Raw genomic sequence first — 15,902 nt, forward strand, 5'->3', positions numbered from 1 at the left:
TGAGGAAAGATATTTTCCCATTGTCTCTCTTACCACTCTTCCCCCCGACTCCCAAACTATGGCCTCCCTGGGGTCATAGGAACAAAGTACAGAAGACAGAGAAGAAGACTGTGGCTTGCAGATTCTTAAAGAACTTTATTAACCTTGTGAGCATCATAGAAGCAGCTACTGGGATGTCGCAGGCGCAGGGCAAGCTGGTATTGCAACATCTTGAATTTCCTTCCCTTTATATTAACTACCCACACATAATAAGCCACATCTATTACTTGTGTGAGCCTAGGCTTTTTATTTTTATTTTAGAGCCTCTCGTTTCCTCATTTGTAATATGTGATTAGAAATCTGTCATTCTCGGCCTGCCGCGGTGGCTCACCGCTATAATCCCAGCACTTTGGGAGGCCAAGGCAGGTGGATCACAAGGTCAGGAGTTCGAGACCAGCCTGGCCAACATGGTAAAACCCTGTCTCTACTAAAAATACAAAAATTAGCTGGGCATGGTGGCGCATGCCTGTGGTCCCAGTTACTTGGGAGGCTGAGGCAGGAGAATCACTTGAACCAAGGAGGCATAGGTTGCGGTGAGCCGAGATCGCACCATTGCACTCCAGCCTGGGCCACAGAGTGAAACTCTGTCTCAAAAAAAAAAAAAAAAATCTGTCATTCTCATAAGGTTTTCAGGATGATCAAACAAGATAAAGGTACATAAAAGAGCTCTACAGAATTATCATGTACAAGGCCGGGCACAGTGGCTCACGCCTGTAATCCCAGCACTTTGGGAGGCCAAGGTAGGTGGATCACAAGGTCAGGAGATCGAGACCATCCTGGCTAACACGGTGAAACCCCGTCTCTACTAAAAATACAAAAAATTAGCCGGGCGTGGTGGTGGGCGCCTGTAGTCCCAGCTGCTGGGGAGGCTGAGGCAAGAGAATGGCGTGAACCCGGGAAGTGGAGCTTGCAGTGAGAGAGGCGGAGGTTGTGGTGAGCCGAGATTGTGCCATTGCACTCCAGCCTGGGCGACAGAGCAAGACTCCGTCTCAAAAAAAAAAAAAAAAAAAAATTACAATGTACAACGTAAATGTATTTTATTTATTCAATGCTTTTTTTTTTTTTGAGATGGAGTTTCACTCTTGTCGCCCAGGCTGGAGTGCAATGGCACAATCTCGGCTCACCACAACCTCTGCCTCCTGGGTTCAAGTGATTCTCCTGCCTCAGCCTCCCAAGTGGCTGGGATTACAGGCACCTGTCACCATGCCCAGCTAATTTTTGTATTTTTAGTAGAGACAGGGTCTCACCACGTTGGCCAGGCTGGTCTTGAACTCCTGATCTTGGGTGATCCACCCGCCTAGGCCTCCCAAAGTGCTGGGATTACAGGCATAAGCCACTGGGCCCGGCTACTTTCTTCTTTAAATCAATTATATGGCCATTATTTATTTCATAAATAGGCACTCAGTGACTTTGAAATATTATGGTCCAGATAGAGACAACAGGGCTGTACAACAGAAATATGTAGGTCAAAATTTTAAATATTCTAGTAGCGACACTAAAAAATATAATAGATTGGCAAAATTAATTTTAGTAATCTATAATCTTGATCTACTATATCCAGAATGTTATCATTTCAACATGTGATTCATATAATAGTGACTAATGAGGTATCTTACACTCTTTTTTTGTACTAAGTCTTTGAAATCCTGTGTGTATTCTACATTGACAGGACATCTCATTTTGGACTAACCACATTTCAAGTGCCTCAGTATTCACATACGAATACTGTGTAGGACAGCACACACTAATTGGTAATGTAAATACAAGTTAGTTAAGATCTGTGAGGTACTTTATGGTTTCCAAAAGTCTTTTGGCATTTAAATCTTGCGTCAGCCCCAACAGGTGGATGTTTATCATTTCCATTTTGTAGAGGAGAGGCTGCAGCAATTACCTGTAGGTCACCCAAGCTCATCCAGCTAGTAAATGGTGAACTCCATTCTTGTCTTAAACCTGGGCACTTTCCCTTTTACTTGCTTGCCTAAACAAGCAATACAAAGACAAACTTAATATTATCATACACATACGTCCCATGGCCCATTGCAGTAGTACAGGAGAGAAACAATTATTTCAAAATCCACCTACAATCTAGTCTCCAAAAATCCTGCCCGGTTTAATTGCACCACAATCTATTAACTCTGTAATTCTAAAAACATGTGTGTTGGATAATCTTCCAGCTCTAATGTGCTGTGAATTAAAAAAATGCCATAGGCAGGCATAAAAAAATCCTACCCTCCTCTATTATATTCTCCATCTGATATAGAATATATGATATACACATATTCTATAAATGAATACATGATATAGAGTCTATCATGTAGCGATTTACTTTTTACTTTTGTGAATTACAACGTGGTACGGTAGGAAATGAGAAAGCTTAAAAAGCCTAATTTCCTCACTAAAGCATAACCAAACATAGCAGCTTATTAGGGGTTTCTCCACCAGAAGATGGCAGGCAGTCAAGGGGGACAGAGTTAGACCGGCGACAGGCCAACTGATTTCCCCAAAGAGATGCCAAGGGCAGCTAACCGCCCTCCTGGCCCGCGAAGTTGCTCCTTGAGGGCCCAGAACTTCCCCGAGGAGCCAGAGGAGGCCCTCAGGAACCACAGCTCTCCTTGACTTGGCCTGTATTTGCACCCCTAGGGATCCCATTCCCTTTCCCGACGCAGTGCAAGGAAGGCGAGCGGAATGGGGGCTGAAAGGCAGTAAGAAACTTGTAAAGCCGTATCTGCTAGTTCTCCCGGTGGGCTATGTCCCTGCAAATATCCTCCACAAGAAGTAAGCTGGGTGGGTAGGAAGAGGTGAAGGCTCCCTCCTCAGGGCTGCCGGGACCGCCTCGAGGGCTTGTCTCTGTTTAGGTCCCAATTTCTCCCGGATCCGTATATTCACAAGAGCGCAGGGCAACAATCTAAGCGAGCGTTCGTGTGTGCCCGTGTGACTCGCCATCGCGTGGCAGATGTTCGGTAGAACATTACAGTAATTTCTGTTACAGGCCCATGGCCGCAGGTCCCTAAGCCCACACCTTCGCGAGGGTCTGGCCGAGCGTGCGTCACAACTATGCAGCCAAGAGCAGTGCGCACGCGCAACGTAACGCGGGACTGCCAGCAACTTCCGGGCGTTTACAGACAGGCAGGGCAGTGACGTGTCCTAAGGGTCCTACCGACCTAGATACCCCTCTTTGGTTCCTCCTCTTGGGATTAGTGTCCATCTCTGGAAGCAGGATCCAGGAGGACGGGAGGGGACAGCAGTCGCTCGACCTGGAGGAGACAGCCTGAGGGACGCAGCCATCCACGGCTCCTGCCGGCGACCCGCCCCACGCATGCGCACGCGCACAGGGAGTCAGCTGGCTGCGCGGGAGGTCACCGGAAGCGGGGCGGTGCCCAGACAGCTGGAGGGAGGGAGGTGTCAGGCGGGGAGAGAAGCAAACGGCGGGACCAGCAGCGACGGTAGCAGCAGCATGGCCGCGATCTATGGGGGTGTAGAGGGGTGAGTGCGGCCCGGCGGAGGGAGCCTGGGTCCGAGGGCGGGGCGGAAGGCCGTGGCCAGCCTGCAAACTGGTGGCCTTGATCCTCGGCGTCCAGGCACTTTGGACGGCGGGACCTTGCGGAGAAGAGGTGTGTGCACGCGCAGGGGCGCCCTGGAACGCACGGCCGTATGCTTTACGGGGACTCTGCCTGTGCAACAGCCACACCCCGGGTTGGGGATCCTTTGTGTTTCTTGGCGGAACCACGCCCCTTTCTCCCATGAAACACCCACTCCGCTGTCTTCAGCTGGAGAAGCAGCTCCTCTTCCCTATTCCTGACCTCGGACAGAGTTTTGCAGAACAGGTGTCAAGTGTGAAATTGCTGAGCGTGGGCAGGGTGGGGAGAAGCGGGACAAACATCTTGGCTGGAGGTTATCCGGGAGCTGGAGCAGCTGCGAGCCAGAGTACTAGGTTGTCCTGATGTCTGAAAACCGCTCCATCCCTGTTGGCCTTCCATGCTGCTTTCACTAGATTGCATTTTTCTGCTCAGAAGCTTGTTTACTGAACTTTTTGTAATAGCTCTGCCCCTGGGTATGACTATGGACAAGATATTTACCCTCCCTGGGCTACAGTTACCATATGTGCAAAGTGAGGATAGGGATAAATAAGATCGCTGCGTCCCTGCCAGTGGCAACATTCTGTGAATCTGAGTGTGAAATCAGGGAATAATGGGAGTCGCTGTCCTCTCAGCCAGGGCACTGTACTTTCGAATCTGTGACTGTTTTCACTTCTCTGGCAGCCACACCCCACTGCTGATTCACAGACCCCGAAGCCTTTTCACATGAATTGTTAGGAATGATCTTTCCCATCCTGTATCTGTAGCACTTAAAAAAAACAGTATAGGAGTGTGCATTCATCCTTGTTATAGTCATCTGTAAGATATGACCCATTTCTTACAGTTCATCAAGACATTCTTTTGGATGTTGAATCTGCCACCTCGTGTATTAACTACCCCCTTGAAATTTCATGTCCTCTTTGAGTTTGATGAGCGGTCTTCGGTGTCCTCTTCTGCCATTCCTAAAAGTAATGATCAGTAAAGAAACATATGTCCCATCACCACAGATCTCCCTGTGAACCACTGTGACCCCCAGTAATCAACATTTGAAGGTTTAGTTGCTTAAGTATGTACGAAGTCACCCTGCCATCTGGTCAGCATTTCTAGCAAAGGTGTCTTGAAGACCTTGGCAGCTGGATCTTGAACGGCAGTCTTTAGCTATTGTGAGGGAAGCAGAGAGATGTGCCATTTTTCTTAGGAGTGTTTGCTGAGCATTGCCTGTGCCAGCTCGTTCTGAGAGGGTAAGTAAGTGATTGGGAGCTTGACCCAGTGGAGTTTGAAGTCTAGTGAGAGGTGGACACAAAGCCTCTGAACACACTCTTCATACAGAGGAGACTTTAATAACTCTGGAGGCACTGTGAAGGTTTAACTAATGGAGACTTAACTAATTCATTGGGGTGGGCCATACCTCAGAAAAAGTTTCAAGGACTAGGTGAAGTATAAGTAGAGTCTTGCAGGATAAGGAGGACATCCCCAAGGGAAGAGGAGTGAGAATTATGTTTCAGTTAAAGAGCACACAAACACTGAACCACAGAGGCGGGTTTGGGAGTGGTGATTGAGTTTGTTGAAGCTGTCTCCTCCGTCACACTGGGCTCTGCCAGTGTGGACAGCACAAGCTTAGCTCTCTCTGCGGGTTTTTCCGAGCAAGATCAAGTGCCCTCTTGTGTTCTGTAGGGGAGGCACACGGTCCAAGGTCCTTTTAGTCTCAGAGGATGGGAAGATCCTGGCAGAAGCAGATGGACTGAGCACAAACCACTGGGTAAAAACCACACTGAGGGGATCAGAGGGCTTGGTTCTGATTTTATTCTCTATAATTCCTGCTGAGGTGGTGGCTGGGGCTCATAGAGCAGCCTGTGGGGGCAACATAGCTTCTGTAAGCCTTTGTAACTCCTTCTTCCCTTGATTGGGACCAGCTGATCGGGACAGACAAGTGTGTGGAGAGGATCAATGAGATGGTGAACAGGGCCAAACGGAAAGCAGGGGTGGATCCTCTGGTACCACTGCGAAGCTTGGTGAGTCTGGGGTGGAGCCTGGGAATTCAGCCATCAGTGACACAGACAGCTAGCAAGTTTGGACTAGATGAGTTTGATGACTGTAGAGGGAAAGACCTCCAAGACTTGGTCCCTGGTGTCAAAATTGTCATAATCTCACCCAGTCTCATGGCTTCAGTTGCCACCTACAGACTACAAATGTGTTAGAAGAGCACAGGGCTTTGGAGAGCTGCCAAGACCTTGGTTTGAATCCCAGCTTTGCTGCTCAGTATCTGCGTAACCTTGTGTAGGTTACTCACCTTCTCTAAGCCTCAGTTTCCTCATTTGGAAAATGTGAATAGTAGCTACCTCAGAGTTGTTGGGAAAGTAAAATGGCATGATACATTGCAGAGTGGTTAGTATAGAGTCTGACCCATAAGCACTCCTTAAATGTTAGCTATTATTACTCCTGGTTCAGATCTTTCTCCCAAGTTGCGGTAGCTCCGGCTACTCCCTGGACATATATGTGAGATGTTCTGCAGACATAGGCAAACCTCATGTATGCCAAACCAAGCTTACCTCTCCATCTCCCCTCACCTTGTCCCGCTGCCTGATCTTTCTATTAAGAGCACTACCGCCCTTTCAAGCTCCAAAGCTGGCATTGTTGAATCCCCTCTTTCTTCTGTCCATCCCCAGTCCAGGTTGTTCTTATAACCACAGCCTTCTGAGGGGTCATCGTGTGGGGTGAAAGGAGGACTGGGGCTGGGTGAACAGGGTATGGCCAGATAGGAACAGGAATCAGGCATCAGGAGGGGGCAGGGGTTGAGAAAAGAGCTGGGGCTGGAGCTCTGCACACTCGCTCACCTCCCGCGTGGCCTAGGGCCTGTCTCTGAGCGGTGGGGAACAGGAGGACGCAGGGAGGATCCTGATCGAGGAGCTGAGAGACCGATTTCCCTACCTGAGTGAAAGCTACTTAATCACCACCGATGCCGCCGGCTCCATCGCCACAGCTACACCGGATGGTGAGGAAGTGGAGGGAGGGGTGAGAGTGAGAACTGGTTTTTTTGGGAAAGCCCCTTAGATATAGCTGACAAAACTTGTTCTGCAAATATCCAGAAGGCAGCCTCTCTTATATTCCCCTCAACTCCTTCAGTAGTTTAAGTCTCTGCCAGAGCAAGGACCAGGCAGCAGGAGGGAGGGCAGTTTTCTCATCTATAAAATAGAGGTAATTGTATTCATAAGACGGTTTAGGGTATGAGTAAATATCACTGTGAGAAAAGGTCTAGCACAATCCCAGTAAAGCAGGTAGAGTCACTGGAAGACCGGCTGGGCAAGGAGCCACATTCCCTCTAAGAGGTGCAGGCTTTCATTTCTCTTTGTCCCCCTAGATGAGGGCATTATGGGATTAGAGTTTTTCTGAGACCCAGGCCCTCACCCTCAGGCAGGAAACTAGCTGGGCTGTTTTCTCCTCTGCAGGACTGGGTGGTGATTCCCTTGCCTGGGGCTGGTTTCTGTCCTGTCTTTCCACAGTGGCAGGCTGTTGCTCTGTGCCAGGCCTTGGCCACACTGAGCCTCCTATTCCCTTTCCCCAGGTGGAGTTGTGCTCATATCTGGAACAGGCTCCAACTGCAGGCTCATCAACCCTGATGGCTCCGAGAGTGGCTGCGGCGGCTGGGGCCATATGATGGGTGATGAGGGTTCAGGTGAGCTCACTGACTGGCCCAGCTCCAGGTCCTGGATCCGCTCCTTCCTTCACTCCCTGTCTTTCTCTCCCTACCTTTGGCTCACTGAGCCCTTGGGGCTTCCTGAGGACAACTCCTGAACCTGGCCATTCCATGTGCAGGATCATGACTGAGATCATAGAGGTGCAAATGCTGGACGAGCTGCTGACCCTGCTCTCCAGCAGTGACTCTCACCTAGGACTCAGATTCATTCCTCAGCACAGGGGCCTGCCTGTGTTGACTTGCTGTCCTTAGGGAGGAGTTGAAACTGAGGGTAAGGCCATAGATGCCAGGAGATGCCATACCAGTCTGCTAGTGGAAAGGGTGTAGAAGCCGTTCCAACATCACCTCTTTCTAGGTAGCGCGTGTATATTTTCATAGGGGCCCTTGAGGTCCAGTTCATGTCAGTGACTCCAGTGGTGTTTGTGACAACAGACTGACCTTGTCTTATCCTTGGGTAGGAGCTGGTGTGACACAGCCTCACCTATTCTATTTTCCCCCTCCAACTTTCCCTTATCTCAGTCAGTCATATACAGTTTGATAGAGACCCTCCCACCCCCCTCTCCCACCCCCTGCCACCCCTGGCTGGGAATCAGGAAACCTAATTTGTATAAAACTCAAGCAGATCACTAACCTGTCTGGATCTGAGTTTCCTTCCTCGTGAGCTCAGGATGACTGCTCGCATCTTCTTAGCCCTCTCTGCTCCCTGCAGCCTACTGGATCGCCCACCAAGCAGTGAAAATAGTGTTTGACTCCATCGACAACCTAGAGGCGGCTCCTCATGATATCGGCTACGTCAAACAGGCCATGTTCCACTATTTCCAGGTACTCCTCCTGCTCCCAGTAAACATGCGCACCTGGGGTAGGGCAGTGAAACACTCCAAGTAAGAGTGGATGCAGGGGAGGGCCTGGGTGGGCTGGCAGGAAATAGGATGAGTGTGGGTCTGAGTTGCAGGGTGAAGTCATAGGTGAGGACAGGGTGCATTCTAGGAGGTGCATTCTAGGACAGGGCAGTGCATTCTAGGAGGGTGTCAGTCATGATGAAGGGGTGGTTTGGGGACAAGTGATTAGCCAGACTTCATTCTTGGGCAGCTAGAACCTGCTGGGAGGTGAAAGCAGATGGCATTCTAGGCTAGGATGAAAAGTGCAGGATGAGATCACAGGGCAGAGAGAGCAGGTAGAGTATGAATGCGTGCACTGGGCTGTGAGCTGCTTCTGGCCTGGATGGGTCAAGAGAGCCCTTGAAGAGGTGGACAGGGAGAGTTCTGGGGGAGATCCATCTTCCTCCTCTGGGCGTTGGGGATTGACTTCTCCTTGTCTGTGCTGTGTTCATTTGTGGTAAGTTAGGAAACACCTGCCTTTAGCGGAACCAGAGGTAAAAGGCGGGAGAGAAGGTGAAAGGGAGAGGACAAGGTTGATGAGTTTGATAGTTACCTGTGAGGCCCAGTTAGTCTTCCTGTCCAGCCATTTAGGTGGGCTGGGGCTGGGGCTGGGACCAGGACCAAGGAAGGAAAATAGAGATGCTGGGAAGTAGGGCCTGGATTCTCAGGGCTGAGGGATTGATGATTAAAGAGGAGCCCCGGCTAGGCCAAGGTGAGGAATAGGAGGGGACCAGGAAGAGAAATCACTTGATGAGCAGTTGTCATAGGAAGTGCAGTTAGTAACTGTTAAGCTATCCGGACTCAGCCAGTTGGTTCCAAACTCTACTGATAGGTCTACTGCTCCCTCTTCTATCCTTTAGTCATTCTTACAGGGTTGTTTCAAAGATCAGATGAGATAGTATATAACATGCTTACTACATTGCTGTAGGTGCTCAAGTTTTACCACCGACCCCTTCAGACATTTACTTAAAATGTATTCTGGGGTCCGGGCACGGTGGCTCACACCTGTAATCCCAGCACTTTGAGAGGCCAAGGTGGGTGGATCACTTGAGGTCAGGTGTTCAAGACCAGCCTGGCCAATATGGTGAAACCCCGTCTGTACTAAAAATACAAAAATTAGCCAGGTGTGGTGGCGGGTGCCTGTAATCCCAGCTACTCAGGAGGCTGAGGCAGAGAGAATTGCTTGAACCCAGGAGGCGGAGGTTGCAGTGAGGTGAGATCGCACCACTGTACTCCAGCTTGGGTGACAGAGCGAGACTCTGTCTCAAAAAAAATAAAAAAAATATTCTGGGGAACCATTGGTTCCTCAGGACCTCAGAAGTGTTAAAGATGTTTAAGTTTTTTGGGATTGGAAGGACCTACCTTCTGTGGTCAAATAAGTTTTGGGAGAAACAAATTGATTTCTTGATTGCAGGACTTCTCAGAGCCTTTAATTTGCTAATATGCATTGTGACTCCCCAAGGGAGAGTTACAATATGCAATATTCCTTGGATTCCTTTGACCAAAGAAATCTTTTCAAGAGCACCCAACCCAGCTATTCAGGAGGCTGACGTGGGAGGATTGCTTAAGGCCAGCCTAGGCAACAGCAAGACCTTGTCCCTAAAAAGGAAAAAAAAAAATTACAAAAAAAGAGCAGCTCAAGAAACTATAGGAAACACTTTGGTGAACACAAATCTGTTCTCTGTGCTGCCTTCAAACTATAAGAAATAATGAAGTCCATGTTAGGGAACACAAATAACTTTTCTCAAATGAGAATCTCAAATCCTTGTACTTTGGAGTTAAAAAAAATTATTCTAGCTTTTCCAATGGTAGAGACATTAGGAAGGCCAACTTTGGTGGGCAGATTGGGGATTTTCCTTTGCTTCTGATGACTCTCTTGTGCCCTTTCTCCTCTCAGGTGCCAGATCGGCTAGGGATACTCACTCACCTGTATAGGGACTTTGATAAATGCAGGTTTGCTGGGTTTTGCCGGAAAATTGCAGAAGGTACTGGAGGTGGGGTGGGTTTTATCTGGCTTTATTCTCCAGAGATCCCCAGTTGAGAGATTGAGTGGGGTTCAGACAGGACTGACAACAATTTTCCTCTCACCAAGTGACCTCAGTTCTCTGCCACCACTGGCCTTGGTGGTGGTGGGCCTTGGGGTGGAGGCAGAAGGGCACGTGGGTCGTGTTGACAGTTTTGTATTACCTGTGTTTTTTTCTTTAATAGCTCTCATGGCTTGCATAGGCTATATGCCTGTTTCTGAGGAATTTATGAAGCAGTTGTCCTTTGGACAAATCTATAACTTTTTTTTCCTAGCCAATTACACTCAAAGAACTAGGGGATTATAGAGAGGTTAGGCATATTTTGTTGGGTGTCAGGAGATGCTGAACAGAGGGCTTGTATATCTGTACATTGCTCTTTCTCCACTGTAAGGTCCATCCTGCCTTACTTTGGGTTCCTGCAGCCTCAGGGCATTCTAGGGCTCTCTTAGATCCTGCTGGACTGAGTCCCCTCTAGAAAAGAACCAGGAACAGGCTAACCAACAGCAGACTGTTAGAAGTCAGTGGAGGGCACTGACAGGAGTACCAGCCAGCTGTTCAGCTAGGGTCCTGGGTCCCCAGAGCTGACAGCGTCATAGGAACAGACTTACAGTAACTCAGTGTGAGCTGGATGCATACCAGGTGCCAGTACATTCCTTTAGTGGGTGCTGCCCTCCCTTCCTGAGTTGGGGGCCTGAGTGAGCACCTCTGTACAGGGCACCCTTCTACAGAGGGAGGTAGCTGGTATGTTTGTCAGTGGAGACTTGCTTCTCCACCTGCCACGAGGCGGGCATCCATCCTGCAGTAGACTCCTGCTAGCTCAGGGTGCTCCCATGATGGCTGCCTTGCAACAGAGAGAGGATAGCCCAGGAATGGCAGCTCCCTCCTTTCTCACCAGTTCCCTTCTTCCATCTTCCCTACCCCAGGTGCTCAACAGGGAGACCCCCTTTCCCGCTATATCTTCAGGAAGGCTGGGGAGATGCTGGGCAGACACATCGTAGCAGTGTTGCCCGAGATTGACCCGGTGAGTTGAGGTGGGAGAGAAGGTGGGGAGCTGCTGGGTGAGGGGTGGTCCTTTCCCACTGTGGATGGGACTATCCCATCAAACCCTGTGTAAATTGGATACTATTTTAAGTGAACTTAGGGTCTGAGAAGCATTCTGCAGAATGTCTGTAACAAAAAAGTTCTTTGGTCAAATGCCGCCCTCTGTAATTAGCCTGTAATCTGTATTTATATATAGTAAATTAGTTTAATGTACGTGTGTGTGTGTGTGTGTGTGTGTGTGTGTGTGTGTGTGTGTGCTGTCCCCTTTCTTTTTATTTTATTTTATTTTTCATTTTTTTGAGACACAGTCTCACTCTGTCAGCCAGGCTGGAGTGCAGTAGCATGATCTCAGCTCACTGCAGCCTCCACCTCCCACTCTACCTCCCAGGTTCAAGTGATTCTCGTGTCTCAGCCTCCCCAGTAGCTGGGCTTACAGGCGCACATCACCGTGCCTGGCTAATTTTTGTATTTTTAGTAGAGACAGGATTTTGCCATGTTGGCCAGGTAGGTCTTGAACTCCTGACCTCAAGTGATCCACCCACCTTGGCCCAAAGTGCCGAGATTACAGGCATGAGCCGCCGCGCCTAGCCTGTCCCCTTTCTTTCAGTTAATTTCAGTTCAGTCATGTTTCTGTTCATTTCCCTCACTTCTGTCTTCCTTCCTCTCTATTGTTGCTTAACGCTTTTTCCTTCCTCTTCTCTCCTTGGCCTTTATGAATGTCTCCTATTTTCCTCTCTTTTTTTTTCCCTTTCCTGAGTCTGTCTACTGTTTCTTGGCTTGAGAGTGAGTAACTGGGATAGGGTGGGTTGGTCATAGGAAACTCCCGCCTTCAGCACTGGAGAGGCTAGGTTGCCCCCCATATCCATTTTCTGCTCTCCACCCAGGTCTTGTTCCAGGGCGAGATTGGACTCCCCATCCTGTGTGTGGGCTCTGTGTGGAAGAGCTGGGAACTGCTGAAGGAAGGTGAGCCTGGGGGGAGGCTGGAAGGGCAAGGGCAGGGGACGGGGCTGGAAAGGAGGTGGCCCAGGAAAGCTGCTTGCCCCAGAGAGAACCTGCTTCCTGGACCCTGAGGCCTAGACAGGCCACTGATGCTCCCGTCTAAGGCCCTCAACCTCACTCTGCCATTGAGCCCTTTAATGATGTCCCATCCACCTACCTTGAACTCTTGAAAAGATGTTGTGTTCCAAATGATTTATTGAATAATAGCTACTTTTAAAAAGTTAAAGACAAATCAAACTTAAAATCAGAGCACTGACTGGCATGTGATAACCTGTGGGGACATCCCTGGTCAACATAATTCTAGCTAGAAGAAAAGAGGCCTGGCTTCTTAGCCCTGGCAACCTTATGCCAGGCAATTGGACGGTTTCCACTGGACATTCTGAAGTAGCTCAAGGACTCCCATTGCTACCATGGAGTTCCTGGCATTGAGTCCTTTGGAGCTGAGAGGAGGGCAGGCCCCCTATGCTGCTGGCTCCAATACCCAAGATTTTTCAGGCTCCAATACTCAAGTACCAGTGCACCCTGTGTGCTGGGGACTTGGCATGTAGGCCCCTCCAGCATCTCTACAGGAGTACCTCAGGGTCTGGGCGTACTTGTCTGTCTTCCTTCCTGGCCCCAGTACAGGTTGCTGTTCTCCTCTTATCTCTGTCCTTGTGTTCTTCCCTCCAGGTTTTCTTTTGGCGCTGACCCAGGGCAGAGAGATCCAGGCTCAGAACTTCTTCTCCAGCTTCACCCTGATGAAGCTGAGGCACTCCTCCGCTCTGGGTGGGGCCAGCCTAGGGGCCAGGCACATTGGGCACCTCCTCCCCATGGACTATAGCGCCAATGCCATTGCCTTCTATTCCCACACCTTCTCCTAGGGGGCTGGTCCTGGCTCCACCCACTCCAAGCTCAGTGGACACTGGGTCTGGAAGGAAGGAGTCTTTTGCTTCCTTTCTCCTTTTTACAAAAACAAACATAGAAGAAAATAAACGCACTTTATCCATTCCCCAGTTGGACTGCATTATCAAACACATGTGCTGTGTACATCCTCAGTGCACCTGCCAGCAGATATCCCAGAGGGCTCATGAGTGGATTTAATCCAAGGTTTAAAGCCCCACCCCCAGGTGCTCAGCCTGTGATCTGCATCCACTCAGCATGCACTTGGGCAGATAATTTGTCTGTGTGCTACCCTTCCCCATACATTAACCACAGATATGCACTATGTGGCTGCCAGTTAATCTGTGACCTGTTTTCTCCTGTCATGTCAAGTGGGTAATGATCCCTGTGCGACCACAGTCACCAGAACCAACTGCTCACCATTCAGAATATCACAGGGAGTAACCTTAGGTATATCACACCCTCTCCTGAGACTCCCAGCAAGATTTAGGGGCTAGGGTACAATTCTAGACTGGGAGCATCTTTACCTCACTGGATTTAGTAATTGCAGGTAAGCAGGACATTTTGCAGTTTTTCCTATGAATGAGTTCTTGAAAGGTTATGAGGATGGCTGAGATCCAAGAAGACCAACTAGGTACCGCTCACCTCGGTGGCCGACCTGGCTACTACTAGCCTGGCTCTGCTTACAGCGTGACACTTTGTGTTATGTGGCCCTGGGAATGAGGAGCATCAGTGAAGAACAGACATGATTCCTGCCCTCTGGATACCATAGTTTGGCCAGTGAAGACAAACCTGAAGCTTCGGTTCCACAGCCTGTGCTGCTTGGTGAAGACTAAGGACAGGAATCTCGATCCACAATAGCTGCCTCTCCCGGTGTTTTATTAGGAGGCATGTGGATCCATGCCCTGCATGTCAGTTCTCCAACTTACAGACATAGTTATTTTAGAGTTTGTTTCCAAATAGGGTTTTGGCCTGGCGCGGTGGCTCACGCCTGTAATCCCAGCACTTTGGGAGGCCGAGGCGGGTGGATCACGAGGTCAGGAGATCGAGACCATCCTGGCTAACATGGTGAAATCCCGTCTCTACTAAAAAATACAAAAAATTAACCAGGCGTGGTGTCGCACGCCTGTAGTCCCAGCTACTCGGGAGGCTGAGGCAGGAAAATGGCATGAACCCAGGAGGCGGAGCTTGCAGTGAGCCGAGATCGCGCCACCGCACTCCAGCCTGGGCGACAGAGCAAGACTCTGCCTCAAAAAATAATAATAAATAAATAAAAATAAAATCAGGTTTCTGTCTACTCCCCTCCCCTGCCCTAAGGTATCTGATGATAATAGGTTAAGGATGGGATGGGGAGTTTTCGTTTCTATTATACTAAACAACTTGAGTAATTGCTGCTGCAGAGGTCCAGCATTTGCATTTGAGGGAGCTGTACGCTACAGCTGGTAAGTTCTGATTAGGCCCTCTAAGACATCTTGAACACTACCTTGTTGCCCAAGTCAGATGATGCTGTTCTTTCACAGTGTAGCATTCATGTAGAACAGAATAGTAACAGCTCTCCTTCCATCAGCTCTAGCCCAGTGCTGCAAGCTGGAGCTTTAAGCAATAAGAACTCCAGCCAGGTCTTCTGAAAGAACAGCCAGCCATCTTCACATCCAGCTATGACCAAATCACTGTGGTCTAGCACTCAGCAAGTCTCCAGTTCAGCACCTGGTAAAAAGCTTGCAGAGAGAACAAGGACACAGCAGAGGCATCTTTGCTATATCCCACAGTCTTGATAAAACTGCTGGGTTATTAATGAGTGGTGAGCTTTGGAGATTTTTTTTTAATATGCTCTCGGGATGAGAATCAAACAGCATTTTGGTGAAAAGAGTTTATAACTACTGAGATCTACTTATGTTCTTCAGAATGTGGTCATCACTTTTCCGTAGAATTGTCTAGACTGCAATTCCAGTTGGACAGTGGAGGTTTTAGTGGAGGAGCACATCTTGATTTTTTTAGTCCCAGCATAGAAGTGTTGAAAAACATGCTGAATAAAGGCAGTATTAAAGTGCATAAGGTCAGGTGTGTTCCTAGTTCCTGTCACATTTAGGAGATGTGATGAAGTCCCTTCCCAGTTATTAAAGCTCTACTAGGCTGCAGTGCAGAAAATCACAAGTGATTTTTTAAAATTTATTTTAGAGGTGGGGTCTTATTCTTGCCTAGGCTAGAGTGCAGTGGCACTATCATAGCTCACTGCAGCATTGAATTCCTGAGCTCAAGTGATCCACCTCAGCCTTCCAAGTAGCTGGGAGTACAGTCATGTACCACCACACCTGGCTAATTCTGTCATTTTTTTGTAGAGATAGGTCTTGCTATGTTGCCCAGGCTGGTCTCAAACTCCTGGCTTCAAGCAATCCTGCTGTCTTAGGCTCCCAAAGTGCTGGAATTACAGGTGTGAGCCACCATGCCCAGCCCAAAAGTGATTTTTGCTGAGTTTCTCCCATTTTATTTATTTTATTTTATTTTTTATGTTATGTTTGTTATGTTATGTTATGTTATGTTATGTTATGTTATGTTATGTTATGTTTTATGTTATGTTATTTAAGACGGAGTCTTACTCTGTTGCCCAGGCTGGAGTGCAGTGGTGTGATCTCGGCTCACTGCGACCTCTGCCTCCCAGGTTCAAGTGATTCTCCTGCCTCAGCCTCCCAAGTAGCTGGGATTACAGGCATGCATCACCACGCCCTGCAAATTTTTTGGTATTTTTTAGTAGAGTTGGGGTTTTGCCATGTTG

General features: G+C 48.8%; 1 protein-coding gene across 2 annotated transcripts; it reads left to right on the forward strand.

The window, feature by feature from the left end:
- Positions 1–1,376: 1,376 nt before the first annotated feature.
- Positions 1,377–13,242, forward strand: NAGK (N-acetylglucosamine kinase). 2 transcript variants are annotated; one of them, XM_003262531.4, is made up of 10 exons: positions 1,377–3,522; positions 5,289–5,373; positions 5,528–5,626; positions 6,465–6,606; positions 7,177–7,287; positions 8,018–8,130; positions 10,084–10,171; positions 11,134–11,231; positions 12,136–12,214; positions 12,920–13,242. In XM_003262531.4, the coding sequence occupies exons 1-10, from the start codon at positions 3,356–3,358 to the stop codon at positions 13,108–13,110; spliced, it is 1,173 nt and encodes a 390-aa protein (XP_003262579.1). In that variant the 5' UTR covers positions 1,377–3,355; the 3' UTR covers positions 13,111–13,242. The 2 variants fall into 2 exon arrangements, with proteins under 2 accessions (XP_003262579.1, XP_030683066.1); XM_030827206.1 differs by lacking the exon at positions 5,289–5,373 and having other exon boundaries at positions 1,378–3,522.
- Positions 13,243–15,902: the final 2,660 nt, after the last annotated feature.

The sequence above is a fragment of the Nomascus leucogenys genome, chromosome 14 (genome assembly GCF_006542625.1).
Source record: "Nomascus leucogenys isolate Asia chromosome 14, Asia_NLE_v1, whole genome shotgun sequence".
Lineage (NCBI taxonomy): Eukaryota > Metazoa > Chordata > Mammalia > Primates > Hylobatidae > Nomascus > Nomascus leucogenys.

What these genes read in the sequence shown, in the direction of transcription:
- NAGK (XM_003262531.4), top strand. Translation starts at nt 3,356, where the DNA reads ATGCGCACGCGCACAGGGAGTCAGCTGGCTGCGCGGGAGGTCACCGGA. An exon ending in GACTGAGCACAAACCACTGG is followed by an intron (nt 5,374 to 5,527) that starts GTAAAAACCACA and finishes GATTGGGACCAG; the next exon opens with CTGATCGGGACAGACAAGTG. An exon ending in TGGTACCACTGCGAAGCTTG is followed by an intron (nt 5,627 to 6,464) that starts GTGAGTCTGGGG and finishes CGCGTGGCCTAG; the next exon opens with GGCCTGTCTCTGAGCGGTGG.